We start from the raw sequence: 14,080 nt of genomic DNA, 5'->3' as shown, positions 1-14,080 counted from the left end.
CTCAAGGGCTGTAAGCAGAGCTGGGGACTGCATGTCTACTCAGGGCGGCAGTGGCAAGGCCATCGCATGTCGTCCATCCCTTCTCCCCAGATCTCTTGGAGACACTGACAGGAATGAATGCCATCCTGGAGGACATTCAGAAGTCTCTGGACATGTACTTAGAGACCAAGCGACATATATTCCCTCGCTTCTACTTCCTGTCCAACGATGACCTGCTGGAGATTCTGGGCCAGTCCCGTAACCCGGAGGCTGTGCAGCCGCACCTCAAAAAATGCTTTGACAACATCAAACTGCTGAGAATCCAAAAGGTCAACAGAGGTGGCCATGATGGGATGAGGGCCGGGAAGGAGTGGAGACGTCAAGGTATTGGAGGCTTTGGCGGGGACCACACTCTCCTCGCAGGAGAGTGGCATTATGTAATAATTGTCGATCGTCACATAGAACTTTCCAGAACTGGTATGTTGAGAGGCAGGAAGAGAAGAAATTGCCTTTGAAGGGCACAGATGCTTCTAAAACTGTCCGTTTTGAACCTGTGGGTCTTGACCCCTTTGGGAGTTGACTATCAGATTTTTTTTAATATTTATTTATTATGTATACAATATTCTGTCTGTGTGTATGCCTGCAGGCCAGAAGAGGGCACCAGACCCCATTACAGATGGCTGTGAGCCACCATGTGGTGCTGGGAATTGAACTCAGGACCTTTGGAATAGTAGGCAGTGCTCTTAACCTCTGAGCCATCTCTCCAGCCCCTGACTATCAGATTTTTGCATTACAATTCATAATAGTAGCAAAATATGATTCATAACAGTAGCAAAATTACAGTTATGAAGTAGGAACAGAAGTGTATGATTGGGGTCACCACAACATGAAGAACTGTATTAAAGGATTGTAGCATTAGGAAGGTTGAGGACCACTGCTCTCGGCCAGAATGAGGCCAGGGCATGGATGACTTGTCTCTTCCACAGGTCGGGGGCTCCAGCAGCAAATGGGAAGCAGTGGGAATGTTTTCAGGTGACGGTGAATACATCGATTTCCTCCACCCAGTACTTCTAGAAGGACCCGTGGAGGTGCGCACTGGCGAAGGTCTCGGGAGCAAACTGTCTTCCTTTTCTTTCCTTTTCTTTCTTTCTTTTTTTTTTTTAAATATTTATTTATTTATTATGTATACAATATTCTGTGTGTATGCCTGCTGGCCAGAAGAGGGCACCAGACCTCATTACAGATGGTTGTGAGCCACCATGTGGTTGCTGGGAATTGAACTCAGGACCTTTGGAAGAGCAGGTAATGCTCTTAACCTCTGAGCCATCTCTCCAGCCCTCCTTTTCTTTTCTTTTCTTTTCCTTTTCTTTTCTTCCTTTTTTTCAAGACAGGGTTTCTAAGCGTATCTTTAATTGTCCTGGAATTGTCTTTCTATTAGAAAGTTTGCTTAGCACGCCTTTAATCCCAGCACTGGGGAGGCAGAGGCAGGTGGGTCTCTGAGTTTGAGGCCAGCCTGATGTACAGAGCCAGTTCCAAGATAGCCAGGACTACGTAGAGATCACTGTCTTGAAAAATCAAAGAACAAAAGTTTGCTTGGCCCCATGAGGAGAGACCATTTCCATGAAGGGAGATGAGCTTGCTTTGTAGCTGCCATTCCTCACGCATGCGTGTTCGTAGCTGTCATTTCCTCACACACGCGTGTTCTTGACATTTGTCCCCCTCCTTAAACTTGTGTCCATCCGTTGCTCCAACCCTCTGCTTCCTGCCTCCATATCCTTTAGAGACCCACACCAGCTACGGCCTAACTACATTTTCCCTCCTGGGTCCTCAGCCTTCTACAGTCTTATTTCCCCTGTGGCTTCTCTTTAGGAATCTCGGCCACTGGCCATTAGCCTGAGCCCTTATGTTATTTCACTCTTCCTAGTCCTGGCTTGGTGATGTGGAACGGGCCATGAGGATGACCCTGCGGGATTTGCTTCGGAACTGCCGAGTGGCCCTCAAGAAGTTCCTCAACAAGAGGGACAAATGGGTGAAGGAGTGGGCCGGCCAGGTGAGCAGGGCCGCACAAATGGAGCTAACGGAGCAGTATGTGGAAAGACAGACTCCAGAACCTCACAAACAGGGGCTTCCTGTTCCTTCTTCCGGGCTTGGCTCTCACACCCTATATAATGGAATCAGGACTCCTGACCCAAGGCACATGTGCCAACCTTCAGGGTAGACTAGACTATAGTAACTGGGTTCTAGAAGAGGCTGAAACGCAAGAAGGGGCTGTGTGGGTGGCTAGGCCTGGGAACCAGCTTCTGTACCCCCTCAGGTGGTGATTGCCGCTAGTCAGATCCAGTGGACAGCTGACGTCACCAAGTGCCTGCTGACAGCTAAGGAGCGGTCAGACAAGAAAATTCTCAAGGTCATGAAGAAGAAGCAGGTGGGGGACTCTTCAATGATGGGGCCCACCTGGAGTTGGAATTGGTGTGTAGGGGGTGACTAGAATCAGAACTGGAGAGAGCTGTTTTGAACAAGCCAGAACAAGGGAGCCAGGAACTGCCGGGAGTTGCGGTTGTGTGCAGCAGAGCCCGGCTCTCCTGTGTAGATGCTGGATAGAGGGGGGATTGTAGGGCTTCGGCGTGGGCCTGGAGGTGGCAGAGGTGACATTCGGTTGGGACACGATATTGTTCAGCGTTGGCTACATTGGTCCATCTGTTCTCGACTATTGCCTCATCCCACAGGTGTCAATACTAAATAAGTACTCAGAAGCCATCAGGGGGAACTTAACCAAGATCATGAGGCTTAAAATTGTGGCTCTGGTGACGATAGAAATTCACGCTCGCGATGTGCTGGAGAAGCTGTACAAGAGTGGCCTCATGGACGTCAATGCTTTTGACTGGCTTAGCCAGCTTCGTTTCTACTGGGAGAAGGTGTCAGATGGCCAACTTGCTCCTCTCTTATTCCCAAACTGGCCCAAAATGCTTTTCATTCGTGGACGTGTGCTGTATTCTAACCCAACACTGTCTTCTCTCACAGCTCCTTCCTGGCAGCTTTTAACTCTGTCACCCCCAGTTCAGGAGTGACAAATGGTGGCTTCAGGCAATACTCCTGTGGTGCTGCCCACAGTGACTCGGAGCCCAGGCAGCTATTCCATGGTTTGGGGTGGAAAAAGACATGCAGTATAGAACCCATTTTCTGTCTTGGCCCTAAACCATCCTCTAAAACAGGACCCCTAATCTCCCTGCAGCCCTCCGACCCCTCTGAACCCTAATGGTCACCATTTCTATCTCTACTCTTCCCCTAAACCCATGTCTGTCTTGTTCTGTCCTGATTTCCCAGGACGTCGATGACTGTATAATCCGCCAGACCAACACACAGTTCCAGTATGGCTATGAGTACTTGGGGAACTCTGGCCGGCTGGTCATCACTCCCCTGACAGACAGGTCGGCTGTGGGGATGAACTGGTGTTTGGGGGAGGAGCTGCAGAGACGACAGAATCTTCCGGGAGTCTGATCTGAGTCATGTCTTAAATTCTCAGATGTTACATGACATTGACCACGGCACTGCACCTCCATCGAGGGGGTTCCCCCAAAGGCCCAGCAGGCACTGGAAAGACAGAGACGGTCAAAGACTTGGGTAAAGCCCTGGGTATATATGTCATCGTGGTCAACTGCTCCGAGGGCCTGGACTATAAGTCCATGGGCAGGATGTACTCAGGACTGGCCCAGGTCAGTACCCTGCCTCCACGTCCTAAAGGTCCTTTACACACCTTTTAGTGCCTAAAAATCAACCGAGACCCAAATCTGGTTTATACCTTTGTAGCGCAGCGAGGAAGTTTCACAGTGCACATTTGCAAACTGAGGTCACACAAGGGTCACATGGAGTTGTGCAGAATCGTGCACTCAGGGCGCACGAGTTCCACCTATAGGTGTTCTAGCCACACCCTGAGCTGTTGTCTCATGGAGGGCTCTAGCCAGAAGCTATGACACTGTTACTCTGGTCCCCCTACACCCTACATTTCAGAGGCCACCTTTCCTACCAAAGCAGTTTCAGGAAGAGTGTGTTAACCCATGCTCCAGTGCCTCAGGACACCTCTCTTGCTTCGGCAACTCTGCCTCTCTCTCCCTCCACAGACTGGAGCCTGGGGCTGCTTTGATGAATTTAACCGCATCAATATTGAGGTGCTGTCTGTGGTGGCCCAGCAGATCCTGTCCATCCTATCAGCCTTGGCTGCCAACCTCACCCGCTTCCATTTTGAGGGCTTTGAAATAAACCTGGTATGGTCTTGTGGGATCTTCATCACCATGAATCCTGGTAGGTGGCAGGAACTAAATGACGTGGAGGTGGGGGGAAGGGGAGAATTGGGTGTCTGAGATAAGTATTGGGTCCTTTCCTTCTCCCTCTCTGTGCCAAAGTGCTTGGCTGTGAAATATCTGACTAAAGACTCCTGCGTTAGTCAGCTTTCCATTGCTCTGACAAAATCTCCAAGGAGACTTAGCTTAAAGCCTTAGGTCAGTTTGGGGTCCACGGTCTCAGCCCATGAACTGTCATTTCTGAGCCTTTGGTGAAGGTGAGGCAGGGTGTCATGAAGGTGTGTGGTAGAACAGGACTGTTCATTTCACAGTGACCAGGGAGGAAAGAGGGAGGGAGAAAAGGAGAGAGTGAGAAAGAGAGATTCACTGATTCATGGGTGCACACCAATAATTTACTTCTCTCATGTAGACCACACCTTTGAAAGTTTCCATTGATAGCCATAACTCTGTGGAGAGCAGCCCGATGATAAGGCCAGGACCCTGTGGCCTGTCTAATCTCTAGACGGCTGCACCTCTGAACTGGTTGTGTTGGGAACGAAGCCTCTAGGGGACATTTCATTTCCAAATTACAGCCACAGTGGGAAGAGAAAGTACCTCCTCTCCCATTCTCCCTGAAGGGCTGATAACCTGATAACCTCTATGTGTCTGGTAGAACCCTCATCTTCCCTGTGGGCTAGCTCCTTGCTCCACCTTCTATCCCTCTAGAAAGCGGAAGACTCCCTAAAATGTGTAGGGATTTCCATCTCATGTGGCCCACGAGGGTCAGGAAGGGTCAGGAAAGCTCAGATCAGAGCCACAGCTGTGAGCGCTACAGGGCCCGTGTGGGCTCTGTGTAGAACACCGCACCTCTGTGGTTGCAGTTGGAAACCGGGCCACGTGGAAAGTAAGGAACACCTGTGAGGAAAGAAGATGGGAGGAGAGGGAGCCAAGGCAGAGATGAGGAAAGAATTCCTGCTTGGAGCTGGACCCAGGGAGAACGTGAGGGATAGAGTAAAAGCTGGGCAGACCACTGGGAGACCAAGTGAGGACAGGGAAATGAGGTTGGAAACAAAGGATTTTGTCCCCAGGCTATGCTGGCCGCACGGAGCTTCCAGAAAACCTAAAGTCCATGTTCCGCCCAATCGCCATGGTGGTGCCCGATTCTACACTCATTGCGGAAATCATTCTCTTTGGGGAGGGCTTTGGCAACTGCAAGGTATTCTAATAATTTATTCCTTCCAATTATTTTACTTCCCTTGCATATTTATTCCCTGGGCAGAGGAGCCCTGAAAGGACTCGCAATCCATCTGTCATAACAGGATCTTAGAGTACTGTCAGAAGGTGGTGGAGTCAGAGGAGTGCAGAGGGGCAGGGGTCTCCCTTCCACGATGCCACTGACCAATCATAGCACAATCCACAGATCTCCTAGCATTGTCCAGAGTGCCTTCTAGATGCTTCAGGTCCCTGACCTAGATTCTTGTGGCTGTAACAGTCCCCAGATGAAAAGTGGACTTGTGGGAGCTGAAGTATTGTCTTCTGTGCACGGTTCCCAGATCCTGGCCAAGAAGGTGTACACCCTGTACTCACTGGCCGTGCAGCAGCTCTCGCGACAGGACCATTACGACTTTGGCCTGCGTGCCCTCACCTCCCTCCTACGCTATGCCGGCAAGAAGCGCCGCCTGCAGCCGGATCTGTCTGATGAAGAGGTTGGCCCAACTCGTGGCCCTTGGACCTGGTCTCATGACAGTTTTTAGACTCTTTCTTTTCCTTCTCCAGAAAGAGTTATTCCACCAGCACCTGCCCGCCCCACCTGACCCGCCACCTGCGTTGTCCCTGTTGTGTTCCTGAGGACCAGCTCTGGCCTAGCCACTGTTGTTAGGTCTCATCTTTCCCCATACAGGTTCTGCTGCTCTCCATGAGGGACATGAATATTGCCAAGCTGACATCAGTGGATGTCCCGTTGTTCAATGCCATTGTGCAGGACCTTTTTCCCAACATTGAACTGCCAGTCATAGACTACGGCAAGGTATTTGCTTTTGTGCATGTGTATGGGGCGGGGGTCAGTTCCCCCTTCCTCCAGGTGGGCTCTGGGAATCAGACTCGGGTAATCAGGCTTGTCTGCAAGTGTCTTTGCTCACTGAGCCACTGGCCTTCTTGCTGGCACAGTATTTATTTATTCTTTTTTTGTTTTTATTTTTTTATTTTATTTTCTTGAGACAGGTTTCTCTGTGTAACTTTGATGCCTGCCTGTTCTGGAAGTCACTCTGTAGTCCAGACTGGCCTCAAACTCACAGAGATCCGCAGAGATCTGCCTGCCTCTGCCTTCCAAGAGCTGGGATTAAAGGCATGCATCACCACCATCTGGTTTATTTATTCTTTAATAAGTTCCCTGACCTCATGCATAACTGTGCATCTGGGAACAGGAAGTGCAATGCCCTGAACTCCTGTTACCACTAGGTGACAGTTGGCTCCTCCTTGAACCCACACTTACAACTTCCTCTCTGACTCTGTCCTACAGGCTTCCCAGCTCACCTTACTTGCTCGCTCGCTCTGTCTATCTATCTATCTATCTATCTATCTATCTATCTATCTATCTATCTATCTATCTATCGACATAGCCCTGGCTGACTGACTTGGAACCAGGCTGCCCTCATATTCTCAGAGATCGGCCTGCCTCTGCCTCCCTGTGAGTCACCGCTTCAGGCTCAAGTTACTTCTTTCTACTCAACAAATCCTTGAAGTGACTGAAACCTCAGTTATCTTGGCGCTATCCATCAGCACTCCCCCAGTTCTCCTGTTCTCATGGTGGGAACCTGGAGGAGAGCCCCCCCCAGCTGTGTGGTAGGTGAGAGCAGAGGAGTGGAGGAGGTACAGAAGCTGCAAGAGCTCTCCTCTCTGCGCTCTCTTAGTCCACACGCAGGGAGCTATCTCTTCACTGCAGCTGCTAAAATGTTAAACAACAACAGCAACATCCTTTGTAGTGCATCGCTAAAAAGGCAAGAATTCCAGGGGCCTTGGCGCAGAGACTTTGAGAGGCAAGCAGGCTCCAGTACTGGTATTTTCCATGAGAATTTTGTCAATCTAAGGCGCCAGAGATAGAAAGGAAAGCAGCCCAAGTCTGGAGGTGGAACAGAAAGCCCCAAGCTATGGAAGCCTCGCTCCACAGGGCCACACCCTCAGTCAACAGGAACACGGAGAGAAACGTGCTTGTCTGAGCCTTGGTGATGGGAGAGGTTTCTTCAGCTCAGCCTCACACTGTTTATAGTTGGCATTTTATCCTACTGTGTAATTTAAAATCCCAAGCTTAGCCTCCTGCATGGTCTGCAGGTTGTCAGTGCCCCCAGGTGACTGGCAGAAGCAAAGGGAAATGACTTGAGGAGGAACGGAGCCTGGCTCAGGTCCAGAAGAGGAATAACAAAGCAAATGAGCAACAGAGCCCAGAGGGCAAGGCAAGCCCGGTGCAGGGCTGGAAGCTGGAAAAGGAAGCGCCAGCAGAGTGGAAGCCACTCCTGAAATCCTCAGATATGGAACGCTAAGAGAAACTTTGCAGATGGCTGTCTTTAATGTTTTCTCAAGGAGCTAAGAGCAGAGCTGTGAGCCAGGAACGAGTCGGTAGCAAACTGCATTGGAAGGCTTGAGGAGAACACGTAGAAACATCTAGGCGTGTTCATGCTTGTCTGCCATCTCAACACGGTCTGGAGCTGGTGGCAGGAAGACACTACGCAGTTCTTAAAAAATGTAGAATTTCAGGGCTAGAGAGACGGCACTTGCTGTCCTTGCAGAGGACCCAGCTTCGGTTCCCAGCGCCCACGAGGCGGTGGACAACTGTTCCAGCGGATTCTATTACCTCTTCCAATCTCCTGCATGTATATATGGTGTACATAAACTCATGCAGACACATCATACATGTCAAAACAATAAATACATCTTTATTTAAAACGAACCCTCAGTAGAGAGACAGAGGACTTCCAGCTAAGGAAAGTCAGTTGTACCGCGTGGCAATCGTGCTAAAGACTGACTTCTAAGGTGAGCGCATCTCATCCAGAGGGCAAAGGAAGATGGGGGGAGCTAGCCCACAGGAGGCTTAGCCCCGCCCTGAGAGGCCTAGAAGTGGGGCAGCAGGGCAGCAATTTCAATTTGACATTTGTGGCATCTAGGCAAGGGTGGGCAGGATAGCGTAGTAGCGTAAGGAGGGCGTTTGAGGCAAACGTCTCAATAGTTAGATCTCAGCCAGATGTGGAGGTACACACCTCTAGTCCCAGCATCAGAAGGTAGACGCAGGAGGATCCCCGCAAGTTTGCGATTAGCCTGGTCTACATTGGAAGTTTGAAGTCAGCCAGAGTTCTGTAACAAGACTCTCTGAGGGGGGAAAAAGCAGTTGTAAGCAGTAGTATCTCTAAGATCTGACGTCTTAATGACCCGGCTGACTCTACCTCCCCTGCTGGGTAGAGGACTAGAAGATAAAAGAGCCTGTGTCAGGCCCGGGAGCAGCTGGTGTGAGTAGGAGTAAGCCACTTTGACTGAGGGGACATTTGTAGACTGGATGCTCAGACCTCCTGCTTTCTGTCATCTCTCTCAGCATAAACAACAGGAGAGTGGAAGGATTCTCTCTGGGGAATTCTTCTGACTCAAGAGGAATGACTGAAACCTGCGAGAAGGCCCAGAGGGGACCTGCAGGGCTGCTCTGCTCAGGGTCTAGGAGCCCCACACCCACAGCGGAGCTTCCATTTTCTCGTCTTCTACAGTCTTAAAGAGAACTCAGGAGTAGAGGGACAATCAGAAATGCAAGACCAACCTTGGCTATATAAGGAATCTGAGGACAGCCTGGGCTCTACAATAATTATTACACACACACACACAAACACACACACACACACAGAGAGATCAAAATCGGTGGAGTGGGGGTGGGGGATGGGTGCGTCCTTATCTGGCTGGCAGCCCTATCTCCTTAGGACTTGGTTACCTGAAGGGCCAAGGTTCTCCCACAAAAGGAATGAGCCAATTGGAGAAAATAGATATCCAAGGGCAGAAAGTATAACAAACACAAACAAGCCATTACCGGCTGTCACAGCTGGGGAGCAGTGGTCACACCTGTAGAGGCTGAGAGTGCTGTCTATGGATTCATATCAGCTGGGGCTACCAAGACCCTACCCAGACCGAAACAAATGAATGACTATCAGGATTATCAGAAAATGAAATTCTAATGAAATGCCGTTAAGAAAGGACTATGGCGGAGACAACATCCGACAAAAGAGGGAAGAAATAGGATTCAAAGGAAAATCTAGGCAAGATAATATTCCAATAATTTCAAAGGTAGAAACAGCCAGGTGGTGGTGGCACACACCTTTAATCCCAGCACTCAGGAGGCAGAGACAGGCTCTGTGAGTTCGAGGCCAGCCTGGTCTACAAAGCGACTTCCAGGACAGGCTCCACAGCTACTGAGAAACCCAATCTTGAAAAAACAAAAACAAAAAAAGAAAAGAAAAGAAAAAAAGCAGGTGAGCAAAAGCCACAGTAATTGTTATAGTCCTTGGGGAAAAGCAAACAGTCTAGAAGAAAAGTCCACATCCTAATACTTGGTAGTGTTTACCGGACACACACCTGAGACTGAAGGACAAAGACCGAGAATCCAAGAGAAGATCTGCCGGCTAACCACTCACCATGACAGCATAGCTTTTAAGGCAAAAAACTTTCCTGGAAATAGAGGAACATTTGATTCACCAGGAAGATAAAACAGATCTAATTTGGATGTACTTAATAATAGACTCAAAAGAACTAAAGCTGAATCAGCTGAATGATAAGGAGACATAGACAATCACATGACAATCTACTTCTCAGTAAGCAGGTCAGGCTGACCACAAATCGCTGTCACGGGCGATTTCAGCAGCACGACGGGCACCTTTGAATCGATTCGTATCTAAAGAGATTTTACTCACGAATCAAAGAACAGCCATTTCTCTCGAGCACACGCAGGACATACAGAAACACTAGCCATGTAACCCACGAATCCACCATAGTGCATGTGTGGGTGCTGGAGGACAGCCTTGTGGGCTGGGCTCTCTCCTTCCCCGGGGCAAATGCCTTTAGCCTCTACACGATCTTGCCATCCCTAAAGCAAATAGACCTTTGGAAAGAAACAATATTAAAAAGTAGAGGAGACGGCCTGGAGAGATGGCTCAGCAGTTAAGAGCACTGGCTGCTCGTCCAGAGGACCCAGGTTCAATTCACAGCACCCACATAGCAACTCACACCTGTAGTAGGGGCTGCGGGCCTCTTCCCATAGCCCGGCTCATGGTTGCCTGGCTAGCTTATGCCCCAAAATAAAGACACACAAACTCTATTCTTTTAAACACTGCTTGGCCCATTTCTATTCATGTGTGTAGCACCCCAAGGAGCGCTTACCGGGAAGATTCTAGCCTACGTCCATCCTGGGTCAGAGCTTCATCGCATCTACTCTGGAGAGGAGAGCATGGCGTCTGCTCCAGAGAGCAGAGCTGTCGAGTCTGAGCTCACTTCCTCTTCCTCCCAGCATTCTATTCTGTTTACTCCACCCACCTAAGGGGTAAGCCTATCAAATGGGCCAAGGCAGTTTGTTTATTGACAAATGACCTTCCTCCATCATTTTCTGTAGTAGGGGCTGCGGGCCTCTTCCCACAGCCCGGCTCATGGCTGCCTAGCTAGCTTATGCCCCAAAATAATGACACACAAACTGTATTCTTTTAAACACTGCTTGGCCCATTTCTATTCATGTGTGTAGCACCCCAAGGAGCGCTTACCGGGAAGATTCTAGCCTACGTCCATCCTGGGTCAGAGCTTCATCGCATCTACTCTGGAGAGGAGAGCATGGCGTCTGCTCCAGAGAGCAGAGCTGTCGAGTCTGAGCTCACTTCCTCTTCCTCCCAGCATTCTATTCTGTTTACTCCACCCACCTAAGGGGTAAGCCTATCAAATGGGCCAAGGCAGTTTGTTTATTGACAAATGACCTTCCTCCATCATTTCCCTTTTTTCTGTTTAAACAAAAAAAAAAAAAGGAAGGCTTTAACTTTAACATAGCAAAATTACATATAACAAAACAGTTATCAAGTAAAAATTACAATATTTACATCTATTTTATCTTTATCATAACTAAGGAAAACTATAACTATAACTATCTATCTATTATTCAACTCCATCAAAGACTCGAGAAGAATACAATATTACCTAAGCAAACAAAAAGTAAGCAACTTCTAAACTCTAGAAATGACAGAGACATCTCACTGCCTGGACAGTCACCCAAAGTTCCTCTGTACCGTTGGGGCATCCATCTTCGGCCTAAAGGTCCATAGTATCCAGAGACGTTTCCATGAAGCAGGAAATTTAAAGGCAGTTCAGTCACTATCTGCTGTGTCCTGCAGAATGTCTCGCAGACTCTTTCATGAATCAGGAACCCCGAAAGATCATCTCACCTTTAGGCAAGTTCAGCAGTCCTCTCTCTGCGGGTTCTTTGTGTCCAGTTTATAAAATAGTCCAGGCAAGAGCAGTTTCTTGCCCAAATGGCTATCAAACTCCATAAGGATCCTCTTTGATACCCATCTTCTTCTTGAAGTAGATTGGTGCTGCCAGGAGCAGAGTGTCTCATTGTCATGAAAAACACTAAGTTATTAAAACATTTAAAATACCATATTCTCTAGCCTTTGAAAGATATGATGAATGCCTATTTGAAATATATGCATGCACATCTAGAAAATCTAACTAACATGACTACAAACTTGACTATTATTGATAATTATCCATTAACAACCTATACACATTACATTTTTAAGTGAACTACACAATCACAATACCTTAATCAATATCAGAAATACATATACATATAATAAAATTGACCTTAAATTAATGTCAGTAAACCAAGATTCATATCAATGCAAATTATTCACATCTATATCATCTCCCTCTTGAAATGTAAAAGAACATTTATAAACAATATTTGGGAATATGGGCGCAGTTTTTTCTCTCCAAACTGCTTCCTGCTGAATGGGGGCGCTGTTAATCAAGTCTTTCATGGTATAACCTGTGTGCTAGGTTCCTCTCAGTCGGCAGTTGAGCAAAGTAATTTTTTGAAGGTGTTCACAGCAACCCTTCAGGAGGACGTGGTCTATCATACCATATCGTGATCAAAGAAGCAATCCACAGTGTCTCATCTTCTGTGAAAACAAAAGAAGAAACTCTTTTCCAAAGTATCATATCCTTAGATCCAAATTCTGAAGTCAAGGTATTTTGAAAATATCTATCTTGGATTAGTTCAGCAACATTTATAAACAAATATCTTTTAGCAGCTGTTGCTCCTTCCTCAGCATTCAAACAATTCAAAGAGAGCATAATAGCATACAGTATCAAGATTCTCTGTGTAATTTCCATCTTTGTGCAGCTTTATTTTAACTCTATTTTGTTTACTTTTACTTTTTCTGTTTATCTTCTGTTTATTCCTGGAATAACTCTTTAGACAAGGCTGTCCTTGAACTCTCAGAGATCAGTTTGTCTCTACCTTCTAGGCACTGGGATTAAAGGCGTGTGCTACCACACCTTGAAGTCTCAGAGGTCAATCTCCCTCTGCCTCCCAAGTGTTGGGATTAAAGGTGTGTACTACCACACCCAACTACTCTCTTTCTTCCTTATTTTACTTTTAGGAACTTTAACTTTCAGCCTGCATATATTTTTAAACACACTGTAAATCATTTAAAGTTTTCTTTGTCTTTGAATCTCTCTTTACTGTATATCTCTCTTTTTCTGACCACATGAGTCTTTAATTTACCAAGCAATATCAGTAGGATGAAAGCCGTGGCTTTGACGGCTGGATTCAGCCATTCCTTAGCTTTCCAGCCTCATGGCTGAGGTACCGGCTGTAGCCATGTTTACCACCACAACTCTGTGGCGTTTCAAGGTCCTTGCCAGCAAACAAGCTGCAATACTATATCCACAGACAACATTCAACTCCTCTCTCTGTAGTCAGCCCTCCTGCCTCAAACAGTCAGAGTTTGCCCTGGCAGGATGGCCCAGAAAGCCGGCATTTTAAAACAGCACAATTTTTTTCCTGCTATGGCTGAAAACCGAAAAGCATGCCTTCAGCTTTTCACCAACACCGTTTTAAGTATTTCGTGGTAGGACCTCTTAAATGAGCTGCAAGGTTTCACAGCTGAAGCTGAGTCAGGAAGCCTCTCTTAGATGAGAGCACTTGCTTGCCTCTAGCAAGCAGAGCAAAACCAAGAAATTGCTGCTACCAAGAAAACATGCTTTATTCTTTCCCAAGCTTTCTCAGGCTTTCAGTGGATTCAGTCATCCACGTCTGGGCGCCATCTGTAGTAGGGGCTGCGGGCCTCTTCCCACAGCCCGGCTCATGGCTGCCTAGCTAGCTTATGCCCCAAAATAATGACACACAAACTGTATTCTTTTAAACACTGCTTGGCCCATTTCTATTCATGTGTGTAGCACCCCAAGGAGCGCTTACCGGGAAGATTCTAGCCTACGTCCATCCTGGGTCAGAGCTTCATCGCATCTACTCTGGAGAGGAGAGCATGGCGTCTGCTCCAGAGAGCAGAGCTGTCGAGTCTGAGCTCACTTCCTCTTCCTCCCAGCATTCTATTCTGTTTACTCCACCCACCTAAGGGGTAAGCCTATCAAATGGGCCAAGGCAGTTTGTTTATTGACAAATGACCTTCCTCCATCACACACCTGTCTGTTACTTCACAGTTCCAGGGCTTCCGATACTGTCACACAAATATACATGCAGGTAAAACACCAATGAACATAAAATAAAAATAAGTTAAAAAAAAAAGTAGAAGAGAAGC

At 47.6% G+C, this 14,080-nt stretch overlaps 1 protein-coding gene across 1 annotated transcript in view; it reads left to right on the top strand.

Moving 5' to 3' along the window:
- Nucleotides 1-14,080, top strand: part of Dnah2 (dynein axonemal heavy chain 2) — a 125,813-nt gene that overhangs the window by 68,636 nt on the left and 43,097 nt on the right. Inside the window, exons 32-42 of the mRNA XM_057774390.1 lie at nucleotides 91-308; nucleotides 966-1,067; nucleotides 1,904-2,029; nucleotides 2,294-2,404; nucleotides 2,706-2,894; nucleotides 3,304-3,407; nucleotides 3,503-3,692; nucleotides 4,098-4,278; nucleotides 5,345-5,472; nucleotides 5,810-5,962; nucleotides 6,157-6,282. Of these exons, the coding sequence (XP_057630373.1) occupies nucleotides 91-308; nucleotides 966-1,067; nucleotides 1,904-2,029; nucleotides 2,294-2,404; nucleotides 2,706-2,894; nucleotides 3,304-3,407; nucleotides 3,503-3,692; nucleotides 4,098-4,278; nucleotides 5,345-5,472; nucleotides 5,810-5,962; nucleotides 6,157-6,282 (1,628 nt within the window). The remainder of the gene's footprint in view (nucleotides 1-90; nucleotides 309-965; nucleotides 1,068-1,903; nucleotides 2,030-2,293; nucleotides 2,405-2,705; nucleotides 2,895-3,303; nucleotides 3,408-3,502; nucleotides 3,693-4,097; nucleotides 4,279-5,344; nucleotides 5,473-5,809; nucleotides 5,963-6,156; nucleotides 6,283-14,080) is intronic.

The sequence above is a fragment of the Chionomys nivalis genome, chromosome 7 (assembly GCF_950005125.1).
Source record: "Chionomys nivalis chromosome 7, mChiNiv1.1, whole genome shotgun sequence".
In the NCBI taxonomy this organism is placed as follows: Eukaryota; Metazoa; Chordata; class Mammalia; order Rodentia; family Cricetidae; genus Chionomys; species Chionomys nivalis.
Note: the sequence above shows the minus strand (reverse complement) of the source record. Positions and strands in the feature narration are given on the sequence as shown.